Below are 16,404 nucleotides of genomic sequence, written 5' to 3' on the forward strand. Positions count from 1 at the left end.
AAGGGAGCATGCGTTCACACCAGGGACACTACCAGGAGCCAGCTCAGCTGGGTACCACACCAGGCCCAGTAATTGTGACCAAGACAGACACTGCCTTACCATCTAGTTGTAGAAAAACAAACCTAGGTAAACCAGGCAGGCATTCTGCTATGATTTGCTATGATGACAAGTGCCTGTTCCTCAGTTCATTGAAATGTCCACTGGCTTGGAGCTTTTTGCCAGTAGTATTACAGAAGGTGTTGAGCTTTGGATTTTTGGCTACAGAAATGGCTCCTAGAAGATGTTGTGTGTATTACAGAGGAGGCATCTAAGACATAAGGTTCCTCCCTTCTGCTTTATGATGTGAGGTCTGTTTGGCTGACCCGAGACTACGTTCTGTTAGTAAGGTTATCAGATGGGTGCTTATTTTAGGTGGCTCTTTTCCAAATCAAGGACAGCAGGGTAGGCACCCAGTGTACAAGACTCATAGCATGCCTCCACCTGAAAGGCACATATTGATTAACATTTCTGGAAGAAACAGCTTTAGTAAGAGTTCTAAATTGCACACGTATCATCTGAAATGAAGGAAGCTAAATCGTTCATAAATTAAACTAAAAGTATATTCTAAATCCATGTTAGAAACTGTACATTTGAAGGCAGAAAATAAAAAGGAGATTTGAGTAAAAATTGTATTAGTACCTGCATGGAAGATTAACTATTTCTGTGGGATGTCTGAGCGGACGCCTTTTATAAAATAGATGTATCATTAGTCCAGCAAGTTTCAATACAAGGAACAATTCTTGCTGCCATGAAGAAACTATTACAGTAAAGAAGTAATAGCTAGAGTTTCTAGAAATATACATGAAAATTCCATACTAACAAAACAGAAATTAAGGTGGTAAGGGAGAGTGTGGAAGAATACCATGCTTTCTGAACCAAATCTTCCTCTGAATTTTTTCTTATATAGTTTTCTTAAATAGGATGTACACTCACATGCAATAACATGCAGTTTAAAATGATTTATTTGACAAACTTCTGTGGCTTACATTTCAGCATTTCATCAGCTGCAAAAGTGAGGAAATAATTCATGGGCCTGGTATGCTTTTGAAAATATTTATGGTTCATAAAAATGTACATTCATATAGTTTGAAATGAACATATTTTAAGAAAGTTCAAGCATATACAAGCATTGTTTAATCTCACAAAATATATTAATTTTGTTGGGAGTATTTGCACTATAAAAGGGTCTTTAATTTACCAAAGGATTCAACACTAAGCTATATTTTAAGTAGTAATTATTTTTCCCAGTCTAAAGAGGCGGTTATGACTCATGCTATGCTCACATAGCTGCCTCTGTGCAACCATGTGGATAAGAAGAGACCCCAAAAGGGAAGAGTTCTAGAAAGAAGAGGCAGGGACAGATAATCAATCGACAGGTATCCCTTACGGAAGACTTCGGAACATCCAAATGTAAAGACACTTAAAAATGAGGGTCAGTCCTCATCTGCATTTACCTGTTCATTTTTTGTTTTTTCTTTAACACACCCATTCATACTGGAAAATGTAATGGTGACTATTTGGCCATGAATCTTTCAAGGGGCTTGAAAGAGTCCCTATAACTATTTTTTTGGAACACTGGAATTCTCTTATGGAGAAATCTACCAGTGAAGGAAAGGGGAAATTTCAAATATCCGCAAGTATTTAACTTAGATTAATACACTTGCCAAAATAAAAGCAAGTTGCTGTTCTCCATGTTCAGAGGCTATGAGAAAGTGGTGGTTACATGCTTTACCTTGCAGCCAGAAAACACACTGCTGTTCTAGAAAGATGAAAGGCGGCACAGATGGGCTCTAGCCTTAGAGGGCAAGTCTACTGTCAAATTCTCCATCTTTCCTCCTTCCCAGACTTCCAGCTGGCTGCACATATACTTAAGTTATTTGCATGGCTAAATAAAACATTCCAACTAACTTCCAAGGCTTTTCAACAAGTTGTTCCTCTAAAAGAAAATAATAAATGCAAGTAATTAGAACCTAAAATGCAGTTCTAATTTGATGTCTATTTTTGGTTATTAAAATCAAAAGAAAACCTACAAACACACCACCCCGGAGTTCTCTTAAACCAATCAACAGTTCTTTGGCAATGTTAGAGTAATATGACTGCCATGCTAATTAACATACTTTATAACAAGGCTAATTAAAGTGTTGAGATAGGAAAATAACTAGAAGTGTGTTCAAGACGTTCATTTGAAACTGTCACGTTAAACCTTGTCTTTTGACAAAGTCTTTAGTAAATAAAAATATAAATGAGCAATTTTTCCTTATAATAAATGAAATTATGTGGCCTTTTTCCAGTTGTAAAAACGTAACTACCACATGAAAAATTTATAGAACATAAACAGTAAGAAAATATTATGCACAATGTCCCACCATAATTTCAGTATAAATTATGTGAACAGATCAACAGAAGTCTGGAGGTGATGGCAAAAAAACAAAACAAAACAAAAGACCCCCCCAAACCCCACAGAAATAGCACGGTCCATTAAGTTGAATGAGGTGTTGATAGCCCTGTAATCAATCTAAGTAATCCTTCTCCTCTTAATTTTTATGCACCACCTGTCAATTCTAGATATTACCAATTACACTAAATTTAAAAAAAAATCCCCAATTTTGAAAATTCAGGCAGAAAACTGAATACACCGAACAAGAGTTTGGACCAAATTTTTGAGAAAGATTCATACACACCAAATTAACTAGTTCTGTTAAAAGGCAGCTATAAAAATACACATCATCACAAGCTATACGGAACTTTAAAATCCAGTTAAGATGGAGGGAGCCTGGAATTTCTTAGTGTATCTGGAGAGCACTGTAAACCCAAAGGTAGAAGCATCTTAAGTAGAGAGCATTTCAGCATTCTGGCATGTTCAGAGTTTCTAGTGTTGTATAGTATCTCATTAATATACAGAGCATTTCAGAAGGTGGCTACGGCCAGGAAACCTCAGTGTGGGTTCTGTCGTCACACCTGATCCCGCAGGCGGGCCAGTCTCTGGGACAGTTCATCCTGCTCGGCGGAGGCCACGCTCGTGCCCACAGAGCCGGTCTGCCCCTGCGGCAGCTCCATGTTGAGGTCTAGGCCGGCCTCGTCTGCCATTTCCTGGAGCAGCATATCCACTTGGTTCTGGGGAGTGGTCAGCGTAGTCGTGCTGCTCATCGTGTCTTCCATTTGCTGCGTCTGGACGTCCAGCGTCTCAAACTGGTGCTCAAATTTGTCCATCAAAGCAGAGATCTTCTCCAGATTCATAGTCTTCAACGTCGCATCCATCGACTTAACCACACCGGCCATCGACTTAGTCACCTTGCCCATCGTCACCGCCGTCTGGACTCTGGCAGCCACCGCATCGACCCGCGCACTCATTCTCAAGAAATTCACCGCTTGGTTCTTCTGGCGAATGGCATTTTCGGCGTGTATCCTCGCCACTTCCATGTTGCCCTTCTGAATGGCCTTTTTAATCTTGGCCTTTTCGGCCTTTTCCTCCTTGTCGCATTTTTTGGCACTCCTGCTGAGTTCTTTGGCGGCGAACTTTAGGTTGAACAGGTGTTTCTCCATGTTGGACATAGTCGGACGGTTCCTAGGGGTCTGTGGCCAGGGCCAATATGAGCGCGGAAGAGGGAGAAATAGGCAGGTCCGCTCCCGGCCGCCGCTCCTTTGTTTTGGTCCCACTTCCTGTTTCTACGGCGCGCGGCGCAGACGGTGACGTCAGAGCCCGGCGCCAGGGCGGGGCCTGCGGGACGGACGGCGCTTGGGGTGGGGCGGGGGCGGGGCCTGCGGGACCCAGGGGGCCGGGGGACGCCCTCTGAGGCGGGGCTCGGGCCGCACCACGCAGACGCGGACGGACGCATATGGGTGGACGCTGCCGGTGCCGACCAGGGCGCTTGTTTTCTACGCCCCGTTTTACAAACATTCAAGCATTAGTAAATTGACAAAAATGAGTGTCCGTGCACACTTGGGAATTAATCTACCGACGCAGGCAGGCTGTGTCTAGAACTCCCCGTAAAAAAATCTCCGAGGTCCAACTTGGCAGGGCTTCAGGTGTCTGGTCAGGGGGCTAAAAACCGTCAGCCAGGTCTGCAGACCAGCGCTTTCTTTATTTGCCCGGGTAACTTCCACTTCCTCAGGGGAACCTGAGCCGTGGTTTATTAATTCGTTAACAAAACAAACCTGCATCACCGACTCGCTTCTCAATTTCTGACTACAATTTGGAAGGGAATATTGTGATATCCTTTTACTGCAATGGGTGAAAATACCTTTAGAACCGTGGACCACCATATTCATACGGTAGCTTTAAGTTCAGCTTATAGGTGCTTTGCCAGCAACTGTCATCCATCTTTTGCTGACACAATTCTATCTATTTGATGTTTTATAAATATCCAAGGAACTTCACTCACATTTAAGTTTGACAGGCTACATTGTCATTTTAAATTATGCAAGCAGAGGATGGTGAAGTATTGGGACCGACACCCACTGGCATACATCAAAACTGTCACTTGGTATTATACCCTTAAAAAACTCAGGCTTTGCAATGGCGGCAATGTGTGCTGTAGCTTTTTTTTGTTTTAGAAAGATTCCTCAGATACAGCAATAACAAAATACAAGAAGGCCCAACCTGCCCTAATGAGCTAGGTTGAAAATGAAGAGCGAGAGCTAGTTCTGTTCAGAGAGAATTTTAATCCAGAGTCATACCATCCCGTTCGGTTTCCTGTGGTAACTTGCAAACCGTCTTGCACCACAAAGTAAGGGGGTGCGGTGTCACATGCATCTTCTTAAACCACAGCTCTGATTAGATCACTCATGTGCTCCAAAATCTGGGCAAAAAGGCTGAACTTCTCTGTGAGGCATACTGGGTCCCCACCTTCTTTTTCTTTCCTTCCTCTCTGTGCCAGTCAAACTCGACTGAAGCATGGAAGTCTATGATCATTTGTGTCACTTGATCAGTGTGGAGAATGAGGCACGCTCCTCCCTCTGTGTACATTGTCCCTGTTGCCTGAGCTTCCACCCCACATACCTCTGCCTATTGAGATCCTGACATTTCTTAAAAGCCCCCTCCTCCATGAAGCCTTCCAGGATCCCTCTCCTCTGTGCTGCCTCTGTACTCTGGACCTCTGCCTTAGCACACAGGGCATAACTCCTGGTACTGGGTCTGTGGGTTCAGGGCACTACTATATTATCAACCACATGGAGGTAGAGAACAGTTTTATTCCTTTCCCCCTAAGGAACCCAGCAAGCTCTCTTCACAAAATAGGCACTGAGTCCAGTAAGACTTTGCTGAATTGAATTGTGGTTGAGAGGACCTAGAACATTATCCTAGTTAGCAGCTGAGCCAAGATTACTTTTTTTCCCCAAAGCAGAACTCTTTCTTCACATGGGACACTTCTAGAAACAATAGAAAAAAGCAAATAAAAGGAAATCTGTTTGAAGTGGGGGTAGAGGACCTACGTCTCCTTCTCTGCTCACCCCCACCCCCACTCACGCTCCCTTTCTTTTGGTTTCCTTTCAGTTAGCCAAATGGTTCCTTGACATGTTCTTTAGTTTGCCCAATGACAAATTCTAATCAGGTGAGAGGGTTTGGAGCATAATCACGAGAAACTCTGATAGATGAGGAGGATGAGGACAACAAACATTTATTAAGTACTGGTGTGCCAAGCATTGTTCCAAGCACTTCACATGAATTAGCTCATCTTACCTTCACAAACCCTCTGGGGTAGATGCTACTAACGTCTCCGATGTACCGGTTAGGAAACTGAAGTACAGAGAGCTAGGCAACCGGCCTGTGACCACACATCTGCTACATGTTAGAAATAAGATTCCGTGGGAGCGCCTGGGTGGCTAGCCCGTTAAGTGACCGACTCTTGGTTTCGGCTCAGGTCAGGATCTCACAGTTAGTGAGTTAGAGCCCAACGTCAGGGTCTGTGCTGACGTTGTGGAGCCTGTTTGGGATTCTCTCTCTTCCTTGCTCTCTGCCCCTCCTCCCACTCAAAATAAATAAATAAATAAACTTAAAAAAAAAAAAGTAAGAAGATTCCATGGATATAATGAGACCAGTATAATAAGGAGGACTCCAAGCAGTTAATAAGAATAATAGACTGATCATCTTTGGCTTAAAAGAATAAGGTGACTTAGCTGTTCTTTTGAGAAGACTGAGGAGTTGCATGGACTCTAAGGTTGATGTGACCTAAGTTAAGGTTGCTAAAAGCAATTAACGCCCCCTGAAGCTACTGTCACTGACTGATGGCAAGTCTCCTCTCTGGGCCGGTCAGTCTAGAGCATGGGGGTAGGGTTCCAGAAGCCATATTTTCAGACAGCAGGAACAAGGAGGGGCCAACTTCACCTTTGGCCAGTGCCCCTCCTCCCCCTGAGCTGGGTAGCAGCAGTCCTTAGGCCTCATCCTCTTCTCTCCTCTATCCATACCCCAGCCATCCCCATTGTGTTCAGTATGATCTATAGCTAACACTCACTCGTGCATTTCTAGAGCAAGTTTCTTTCTGAGCTCCAGTATCCCCAACTGTCTCCTGACACTGGAGAATTTGGGGTGCCAGACTGGCAACTCCTCCAATTGACTGAACTCTCAGTCCTTCTCCCGAAAACCTGCTCATCCTACCTATGAAATGGCACCTCTGTTCACCCAGTTACTTGCTCGAGCCAGATTCTTAGGAATCATCCTGATGACTCCCTTCTCTACATCTATCTACATTCTATTGCTAAGTTTTCCATTCTTTCCATTCCATTGAGGGTGTAAGCCTTCAGGGTCTGTTTCAGACTAGCATGCTTTCTTTTTGTGTATCTAGGAAAGGGGAGATTATTTTGAGTTTATGTAAGATTATCAAGGAACCTTTGTCCTATGGCAATTCTGACTGCACATGGGAATCTTCTGGACTCAATTCATGGTGTAAAGAAAGAATACAGACCTTCCTTGATTTACGATGTGCTATATCCCAATAAACCCATCACAAGTTGAAAATACCCTAAGTTGAAAAAAATGCATTTAATACATCTACCCTATTTAAATTTTTTAAGTGTTTATTTATTTGAGAGAGAGAGAGAGAGAGCAAGCATGAGTGGGGAAGGGGCAGAGAGAGAGAGAGAGAGAGACAGAATCTGAAGCAGACTCTGCATTGTCAGCACAAAGCCCGACATGGGGCTTGAACCCATGAACTGTGAGATCATGGCCTGAGCCGAAGTCGAACACTCAACCGACCGAGCCACCCAGGTGCCCCAATACACCTAACGTATTGAACATCATACCTTAGTCGAGCCTGCCTTAAACGTGCTCAGAATACCTCCATTAGCCTGTATTTGGGCAAATCATCTAACACAAAACCTATTTTATAATCAAGTGTTGAGTATCTCATGTAATTGACCGAATGCTCTACTGAAAGAGACATACACAATGGCTGCAGAATGGCTGCAAGGGTATTATCCTTGTGATCATGTGGCTGTCTGGGAGCTATGTCACTGCGAGGAGCTTTACTGCACATCGCTAACCTGGGAGAAGATCCAAATTCCAAGTATGGTTTCTACCGAACGTGTATTGTTTTCACATCATTGTAAAGTTGAAAAGTCCTGAGTCGCAACATCGGAAGTCCTGGACCCTCTGTAAACAGTGTACGATCGTGAGACTAGTCAAAGCTTCTGCAGTACCTTATAACACCCAGATCCAAAGTAGAAACTTTCTTCTTAGGGACTCTAAGAAAATTTTGATTAGAGTACAGATATCTTTAGAAAACTGTGAGTCAAGCCAGCTAATTATTTTTACCATAAAATGGGGAAGAAAAATGTTTTAATTTGGTTCATACAGCCTATTCTGTTTCTTTCTTCCTTTGAACCAATACCAATGGCTAAACTTGAGATATTTAAGCGGGTCCTACGGCTTGAGTTCATTGGAAAAGAATCATTTGCTAAATCTAAAGACATTCCAAAATAAAAGAAGGAAATAAATACATATGGAAAACAATTTTATTGTGCGTGTTAAAATCCTACTTCTCACAGGTAGTTTTCCAGGGGGGTTGAAACGTTATGCCTTGAATTCTCTTTTAGAGTTCCTCTTCACTTCCCACAATTGTACCTATGTATGTATCTGTGATTATCTCAGTAGCAGTGTGTCCTTTCCGATTTTCCCATGGTGACATCTTGTTTCTTGACCTGGTACCAGTCAACCTCTGGGACACACAGATGCTTAATACATTCCTGTTGAATGTATGAATGCATTCAAAGAACATGGCATTGGATATATATCTTCTTGGTGACCATTTTAAGGGCTACATTACATATACCGTATTACTGTATATATTATATATATAATTGTTTCTATCACCTTTTAATTTTGGAACACGGCTATAATTGAAAACTCCGAGACTCCTCACACCTTGGGAAATTGCAAAGTCATGGTACCTCAAACTATGTTAACGTGATGTCAACGTTTTAAAATGAGTACAAGGAAGAGTTAGAAACAGGAGAGTTGCATTTGAGTGGACTTCTGCATTGCTGTGCATACAGGCTGGTAACGCCTAGATTATTAGTCCTGACGGTGGTGCAGGGAGTTAACACTCTTAGGAGTACCCGAATTCCCTATGTCCTGATGGTCTAATTTGGGATCTACCAACTGTACTGACGTGGGGGTGCTCGTGTTTCCTCTCTATACTGAATAACTTACCCGTGTGATGACAGGCTGGAAATTAAATCTAGATACTCCTGGCTTTCTAAGGATAGTCCAGGATTTCTTTTGGTGTCGAGTGGAGCAATGATCACCTTGTCCTAGATGTTCAGAGAACTGGGTGGGAGGCTCCAGAGTCCTTCCCAGTCCTCTTTGCAATAAAGAAAGATCTAGATTTAGAAAAAAATCAATGGCAGTACTTTTTTTTAAAAAGTAATCTCTAAATATTAATTTTTCTGCTTGGGTTTTGTTAAAGCATAACTCTAGACTCTTTTTAGTTCAGTCTTATTTTAAGATGATTTTGGACCTTCTCAGCAAAGGAAGCAATGGGAAAGCAGAGGGAGAGGCGTGCAGTGTGGTCCTGACTGAGCAAGGAGCATGGAGTTCTTTTTTTCTGTCCTGAGCAGTGCTATCAGCTCTCCTTGCTGGGCCTCATTTCTTCATTTATAAAACTGGAAAGGGAGAAATCATGATCGTAACAGTGGGTAATAAGGTCTGCATCGGTCTTGGCACCAGGAAGGACTGTTCCAAACCACTAAATTAAAAAAAAAAAATCCCTCAGAATAATTCAGGCAAAGTCTCGAAATAGCGTGTTCTGGCAAAGATACAAAGCAACGAAGACTCTCATAACACTCCTGCTGGGAATGTCAGTGGATATACTCTCCTTGGGAAAAATAGCATTATCTAATAAAGTTAAAATATGCATCCCCTATAAGCCCCAATTCCTTATCTGATTATCCACCCTAGAGAAACTCTTGTACCTGTATACCAGGTTACAGAACAAAATGTTCACAGCATCATTATTCGTCATAGCCCAAACCTGGAAACAACCCAATTGTCCATGAACAGAACAGAAAAATAAATTGTGGTGTATTTTTATAATTGAATACTATATAGTAGTGAAAATAAATAGCTATCACCATACTCAACATATGAATAAATCTTAAAACCTTAATTTGAGTGAAAGAATCAGACCAAAATGGTATAGGCTGCTTAATTTCATTAAAAAAAAAAAATCCTGAAACAGTCTGTACAGATTCACTGTACAATTTACTAAGAGAAAAACGTGTATTATCTAAATTGTCCTTTTCCCAGCAATTTGTGATGGACGTTTGCAGATCTCACAGGGCACATGTGGAGTAGATTCAGCGAAAACAGAGAAGGCAGTCTGTGTCTATTTCTGTGTTACTCCTCCGTTTACAGAATGTTCTGTAGAAAGAAAACCTACTCCTTCGATGGGGTTCCTGCCTCAGAGGGAGACGAGAATATGAGTAGAAACTAGACTACGGAAGGAAAGCAAAGACCCTGAAATATTTTCTGTCTGTGAAACAAACAATATATTCCTCTTTCCAATCACCGTTCCCCCTTTCACCAGAAATCTTTATTATGCTTTTTTTTTTTCTTTTTAAGAAAAACTTATTTCCCTGCATAGAAACACACGGTAATATCTAGTACTGCCTGGCTGTCTAATGGGACACTGGTAGGTCGTCCTGCAGACCCAGTGTCGGATGGAAAGCAATTTCACAGCTACAGATCTAAGGCAAATGGGCAAGGGGGCCACACTGGCCTGCCGAGGCTGCGTGCGGGGCCACTCTGCAGGAAGTGGCTGTTCTCACATCACTTTAAAAAAAACTTGAGCATTAAGCTTACAACCTTCGAGTTAAAAAATCGTTAATGTGCACACAAGACAGTGAATTTTGTTGCACACTAAAACCTTCTCTTGCCTCCCTGTTGGTGCACCCTGTGTGTATAATGTAAACAGATCATCAGAAGCTGAGAGCTTCCCCAGGGCTATTTTGGACTGAGGAGGGGGAGGTGGTGGGGGTGGGGGTGGGTCTTTACTGCTGCTTCCGGGAACCAGTATGTGCTGTTGACGCACCCGTATCCCTCATCAATGCTGGATCTGATCTGCCAGTGACACAGCTTTTAAGTCACATCATCTCACAGTTAAATGAAACTTAAGTCAAGTGACTTAAAATATTCATGTCCACAGAATAGAGAGTACTACTTCTAAGGAATCGCATATTCTGAGAACCATTTGAAGACTTTTCAATTCTGGTTTAACCCCTACAATATACAAAAAAGGAAGGAGTCATTGGCCATTAGTGCCCCTGCAAGGCTGAGCCTGGGAATTCCTTTTGGTCAAGGAAAAGCTGCAATTCAGCTTTTGAGCCAGAACATAAAGACTGTCAGTTTAAGCTGGTATCTTTAGTTAAGCAAAACCATATTAGAAACCAAATACAGGGGCGCTTGGGTGGCTCAGTTGGTTAAGCATCCAATTCTTGATTTCCACTCAAGTCATGGTCTCAGGGTTGTGAGACTGAGCCCTGAGTCGGATTCTGTGCTGAATGTGAAACCTGCAGGAGATTCTCTCTCTCTGCTGCTTCCCTGCTCCTCTTTCTCTAAAACAAAAACAAAAACAAAATAAAGAAAAGAAACCAAATATAACTTAATTCAGGGAGTCCTACTAGAAATAATTTATTTTTTAACCCTCTGTTTACATTGTATAAAGCCCTACGGCGAGGCAGAATATTTCTTGTTGCTTCTATACTACTACAACGTACTATTACAGGATTCATTTTTCTCTGAGACAGTGAACACTGGTGGCTTAATTAAAGTAAGCCAAAGACAGATACATATCTTGTTAACTTTAAAATGGTTTTGAACTAAGCCATCAAGTGCCAGATACCTCAACTAAAATATAATGGATATGCATTCTTGTTCTATAATCTTCAATGGGGCTGGGCTAGAATCTTCCAGCTCGTGCCTGTACCCCAAAAATATTTAGTGAGTTCATGGCTCAGGGATGGGAGACAAGTAATCAGCAAATGCGATGCATGTATTAATGTTCCATAAAGCAGAGGTATTTATTTCCCCCAGTGTTTCTTCTCGTGGAAGGCTCTGCACAACTGGGGCATCAAGGTGCTGGCTGAGCTTTTCCACTAAGATAAGTTCAACATGTGGTGGTTTCTTTTCCAGGAACTACCAGACTGCCTCAGGACATGATTAACCATGTCCTAAATATAATAAGTCCCAGCCAAGATTAACATCTGGAAAATAAGACCTAATAGTAAATCTTAGCATACTGCAGGAAAAGGAAAATGTATTTTTATGAGTAGTTTAGGGGTTAAAGGAGAATTTTCAAAGCTAACTGAATTGCAACTTACGCTACAGTGTGAAACTTTGTGAATTCCTCCAAGTCATTTACAGGAAATAGAATAAGGACACCAACACAAATTGCATTCAACATGGTTCCTGATCACTGGAAGCATCCTAGGGTTTCCTTTCTGCAGCAGCTCACAATGGTGTGTCTGTGACGGTACCATCCTGGCGGGTCCCACTATCTGCCCCAGGTCCTTGCAAGGAAGCTGACCTTTAGAATCTAACTGGAAGCATGTGGTTGAACAAGGGTGGAGAAAGGAGCGGTAGGGACTTCTGGACGAGGCGAGCCTTCTGAGAAGGGGTACCCCGTGGGCTCTCTATTTTCAGAGACCAAGTATATGCTGATTTGTTCAGACCACACCATTTGTCAGAGGAAGAAATGGGATTGGCCCTTCCAGTCTACATTTACCTGACGCTGAGTTTCTTACCTGAAAAGAGATCTGAGACGTTTTTAACATGTTCAATGCAGGATAATAAAATTTTTTTCACAAATGACCTATTAAGTCTCGTAGATTTTAGAAGAAGATATATTTAGTCCCTGCATGGATCTTGGCAAAGTATAGCAAAGTAATTTCTTTCTTAGCAGTTACCACCGGCCTCAGGTAGCTTGGTACGAAGCCTCTTTCATTTCTTCTTCCCAGAAATGATGCAGAACATTCACATTAATGCAAAATATTAATTCCAGATTCATAGTAATATAAAATAGATTAAGAAACAATGGCATACTGTCCACTTAATTGTTGTTATATGAATAAAACTGCTAGTGAGCAAATGGAAATTCTCTTTGTGCTTAGATTTCCTCAATCTAATATAATAATAGAATAAACTTGGATTTGAAAGGTAGCTTTTCATTGATATCATGCATTCTAATTATTATGTGATCGATGTGGTCCGGTGTAAAAGAAGATATGTAATTCTAACCACTGACACCATGCACTATCTCAAGGAAGGCTTTTTCCTTTCTTCCTGTTTTGAGGGCTTTCTTTAATGTGAAATTGTCAAAGGGCAGCTTCCTTACTGGCTAAATCCAATTTAAAGGCTTTAACTAAATTTCTTGATACTGTGAACACATTCTTGTTGTTTACTGGGTGGAGGGAAGTAGTTCTACAACGTTCTGCCATGATATATACAGTTTTCTCTGAGACAGTGAACACATCTGCCCTAAAGGAGGCCACGAGGTAGTAGCCATGAATATTTCATGCTTTTAAGGGCTGAGTAATAGTTCATCGTATGTACAGACCACATTTTGTTTCTCCATTCACATGACAGACATTTGTGTTGTTTCCACTTTCTGGCTATGTTGAATAATGCTGTCATGAACAGATAGCGTGCCTTTACCCGAGCTTTACAGGAAAATCAATTCTGTATACCTGAGAATGGCAGGCTATGAATGGTACAGAACACAGAGAAAGGAAAGTTATAAAAGTCCATTCGTTTAACAACTATTTTCTGAACACCTGCTATGAGGCAGGGATGGCTCCAGGCACAGTGGCATGTATGCAATAATTCCATGTGAGCAGTCGAACTGGCACACGAACCATCCACAAGGAAGACTTTAAAAATGTGGTTATAAAGAGGTTAGAGTGGGAGAGAGAGCCAAAGCATAAGAGACTCTTAAAAACTGAGAACAAACTGAGGGTTGATGGGGAGTGGGAGATGGGCATTGAAGAGGGCATCTTTGGGGATGAGCACTGGGTGTTGTATGGAAACCAACTTGACAATAAATTTCATATATTAAAAAAATAAAAAATAAAAAATAAAAAAAATTAAAACGTGGTTAGGTTTATTACTCATTCAACAAACATTTAATGAGATGTTACTGTATCAGGCCCTGCATGGAGAGGAATAACTCAAAATGTCACAGAAGTAACTTTTTGTAAAATTACCTGCCAATTTCCATGATGATTATTTTTTAGAGAAGTTAAGACATATTTTCAGCATGAGAATCATATTTTGAATCCATAGCTTTGCTTTTTCATTTTTTCCTCTCTTTCCTCTCTTAAACGGATTTTAAAAGTAAGAATATGCAAAATGTGAAATGTTAGGAGTCTTATACTGAAAACTATCCACAGCGTAATTACTGTGACCACACTCAATTCAAACACACAGATATGCCGAATTCACTGTATAGGGAAAGGAATATGAAGTTCTATAGAGCAATTGTTCACTACTTTTGATGGAGTCTCTCCCCCTTGCCTTGGAATTAAATAGAAAGGCCCTGAAATTAGGAAATTCAAATTATCAGCAGTCTCCAAATGAATTTTACTCAGGAGTCCAAGTTAAGATCTAACAAGCTAGTTGCAACAGAGGATCTGAATATAAAGTGCATTTGAAATGCACAATTCAATGTGTTTCACATATTCAGAGTTGTGTAACCATCTCCATGATTATTTTTAGGACATTTTCATCACTCCAAAGGGAAACCTTGTACCCATTAGGCAGTCACTCCTCATCGGTCCCCTCACCCTCCCTCAACGCTATGCAACCCTAATCTACTTTCTGTCTCTAGATGTCTATTCTGGGCATTTCCTATAAATGGAATCATACAGCATGTGGCCTTTTGTGTCTGCCTTCCTTCACTTAGCATCGTGTTTTCAAGGTTCTCCGAGGTTGCAGCTTGGATCAGTGCTTCATTCCTTTTTATAGCTAGCTAATCATCCATTGTATGGATAGACCCATTCATAATGTTTACCCATTCGTCAGTTGATGGGTATTTGGGTTGTTTCCACTTTCTGGCTCTTACGAATAATGCTGTTATGAGTATTTGTCTTGAAGTTTTAGTATGGATGTGTTTTCAGTTCTCTTGAATATATATCTGGGAGGGGAACTGATGGGTCATATGGTAACTCTGATTCACTTTTTGTGGAACTGCCAGACTGCTTTTGGAAGCAGTCCTACCATTTTATATTCCTACCAGCAATACGTGAGCGTTCCAATTTCTCCACATGCTTGCCAACGTTGGTTTTTTATTTGGCTTTTCTATTATAGCCATCCCAGTGGCTGTGAGGTGGTTTTACTTTGCATTTCTCAATGGCTAATGCTACCGAGCGTCTTCTCATGAGTTTATTGGCCATTTACATATCTTATTGGGGAAATGTCTATTCTGCTCCTTTGCTCTTTCTAAAATTGATAAAAGTGTTAATGTTAAAGTTATTTCTGTATTTATTATTGAACTGTAGGAGTTATTTCTATGTTCTGGATCCAAGTCCCTTATAAGATACATGATTTACAAATATGTACCCCCTTCGGTGAGTTGTCTTTCCCTTTCTTGAACCCCCAGGACCTCTACAAAAAAACTATCCTGGCTTTCATTTGCAAACCACACTCATGATAGGAACTGGATGGAAATGGAAGGTAAATGAGAGTGGCTTCAGAATCTGAGAAAATGGGTGCCCTTGTGAAAATCCACTTCTTTATAAGCTTAGAGCCAAGCCTCATCACTTTTACAGTTTAGCATCTGGCCACGTCTGGCACACACGTGTGAACTTGAACTTTTAAGAAATAATCTCTCAGATCTTTAGGTTTGGGTTTTTTTTTTTTTTTAATGTTTATTTACTTTTGAGAGACAGAGTGTGAGTCGTGGAGGGGCAGAGAGACAAGGAGACACAGAATCTGGAGCAGGCTCCAGGCTCCAAGCTGTCAGCACAGAGCCCCCAACGAGGGGCTCGAACTCACAGACGCCGAGATCATGACCTGAGCCAAAGTCAGACGCTTAATCAACTGAACCACCCAGGCACCCCATTACATCTTTAGGTTTAAGATTTGAAATACTGGATAAATCAAGTAATAATCTGGCATGATAGAGTCCTGTGTAAACTTAGGTGATTTTGTTTCCTCCTCTTTGGATAAGTACAAGGATTCATTTGTTAACTTATGAAACGTGCACAGAATAGTGCTCCACATGGTAAATTTCTGTAACTATGAGCTGTTTTGTAGCTACCTTTTGAAGGTTAGAAATACAAGACATACCTCTAAGTCTTTCTGAAGCTGTACACTTTGTTAATTCTTGTATTTGGTGGTTTTCAATCTGAGGTCCTTGGGTTCCTTGGAAATATTTCAAAGAATTCATCAAATACTTCAGAGAATTGCAATAAAAACCTCTTACGGGCAAATGTCTTATGTGGCATGTTGTACTTATGCAGTATCACTGATGTGTTAACCTGTGTTGCTATGTAATTTATTTTTTTCTATGTTTTCTGATCACATCTGTACACATGTATTTTCCTCCCCCTACATTTCACTATGAAACGTTTCAAACATACAACCTGAAATATTTTCATAGTGGATGCTTGAGTACCCACCATCTAGATTTTGCGATTACCATTTTACCATACTTAAAAAATCATCTATCTCTTATTTTTGATACATTTCAAAGAAATTGCAGACATCAGTTCACTTCCTCCTAAATACTTCAGCATGCAGATTTTTGTCTACAGATCAACATTTATTCACAATTTTTTTCTGTTGATGTAAAATTTAGGTTGAAAGAAACACAAATCTTGAGTGCACATTTGCTGAGTTTTGATACATGTGAACACCTGTGTGACCCTATCCCTCAC

The 16,404-nt window shown here is 41.0% G+C and overlaps 2 protein-coding genes across 4 annotated transcripts in view; both read right to left on the reverse strand.

The window, feature by feature from the left end:
* Window positions 1–16,404, reverse strand: part of GNAL (G protein subunit alpha L) — a 156,106-nt gene that overhangs the window by 19,626 nt on the left and 120,076 nt on the right. The gene's annotated exons all lie outside the window — the stretch shown is intronic.
* Window positions 984–3,736, reverse strand: CHMP1B (charged multivesicular body protein 1B). The gene has a single exon (XM_045459247.1). It carries the CDS (start codon window positions 3,589–3,591, stop codon window positions 2,992–2,994), a length of 600 nt encoding a protein of 199 aa, XP_045315203.1. The 5' UTR covers window positions 3,592–3,736; the 3' UTR covers window positions 984–2,991.

This window comes from Leopardus geoffroyi, chromosome D3 (genome assembly GCF_018350155.1).
Source record: "Leopardus geoffroyi isolate Oge1 chromosome D3, O.geoffroyi_Oge1_pat1.0, whole genome shotgun sequence".
Classification (NCBI taxonomy): Eukaryota; Metazoa; Chordata; class Mammalia; order Carnivora; family Felidae; genus Leopardus; species Leopardus geoffroyi.

What these genes read in the sequence shown, in the direction of transcription:
- CHMP1B (XM_045459247.1), bottom strand. Translation starts at nt 3,591, where the DNA reads ATGTCCAACATGGAGAAACACCTGTTCAACCTAAAGTTCGCCGCCAAA.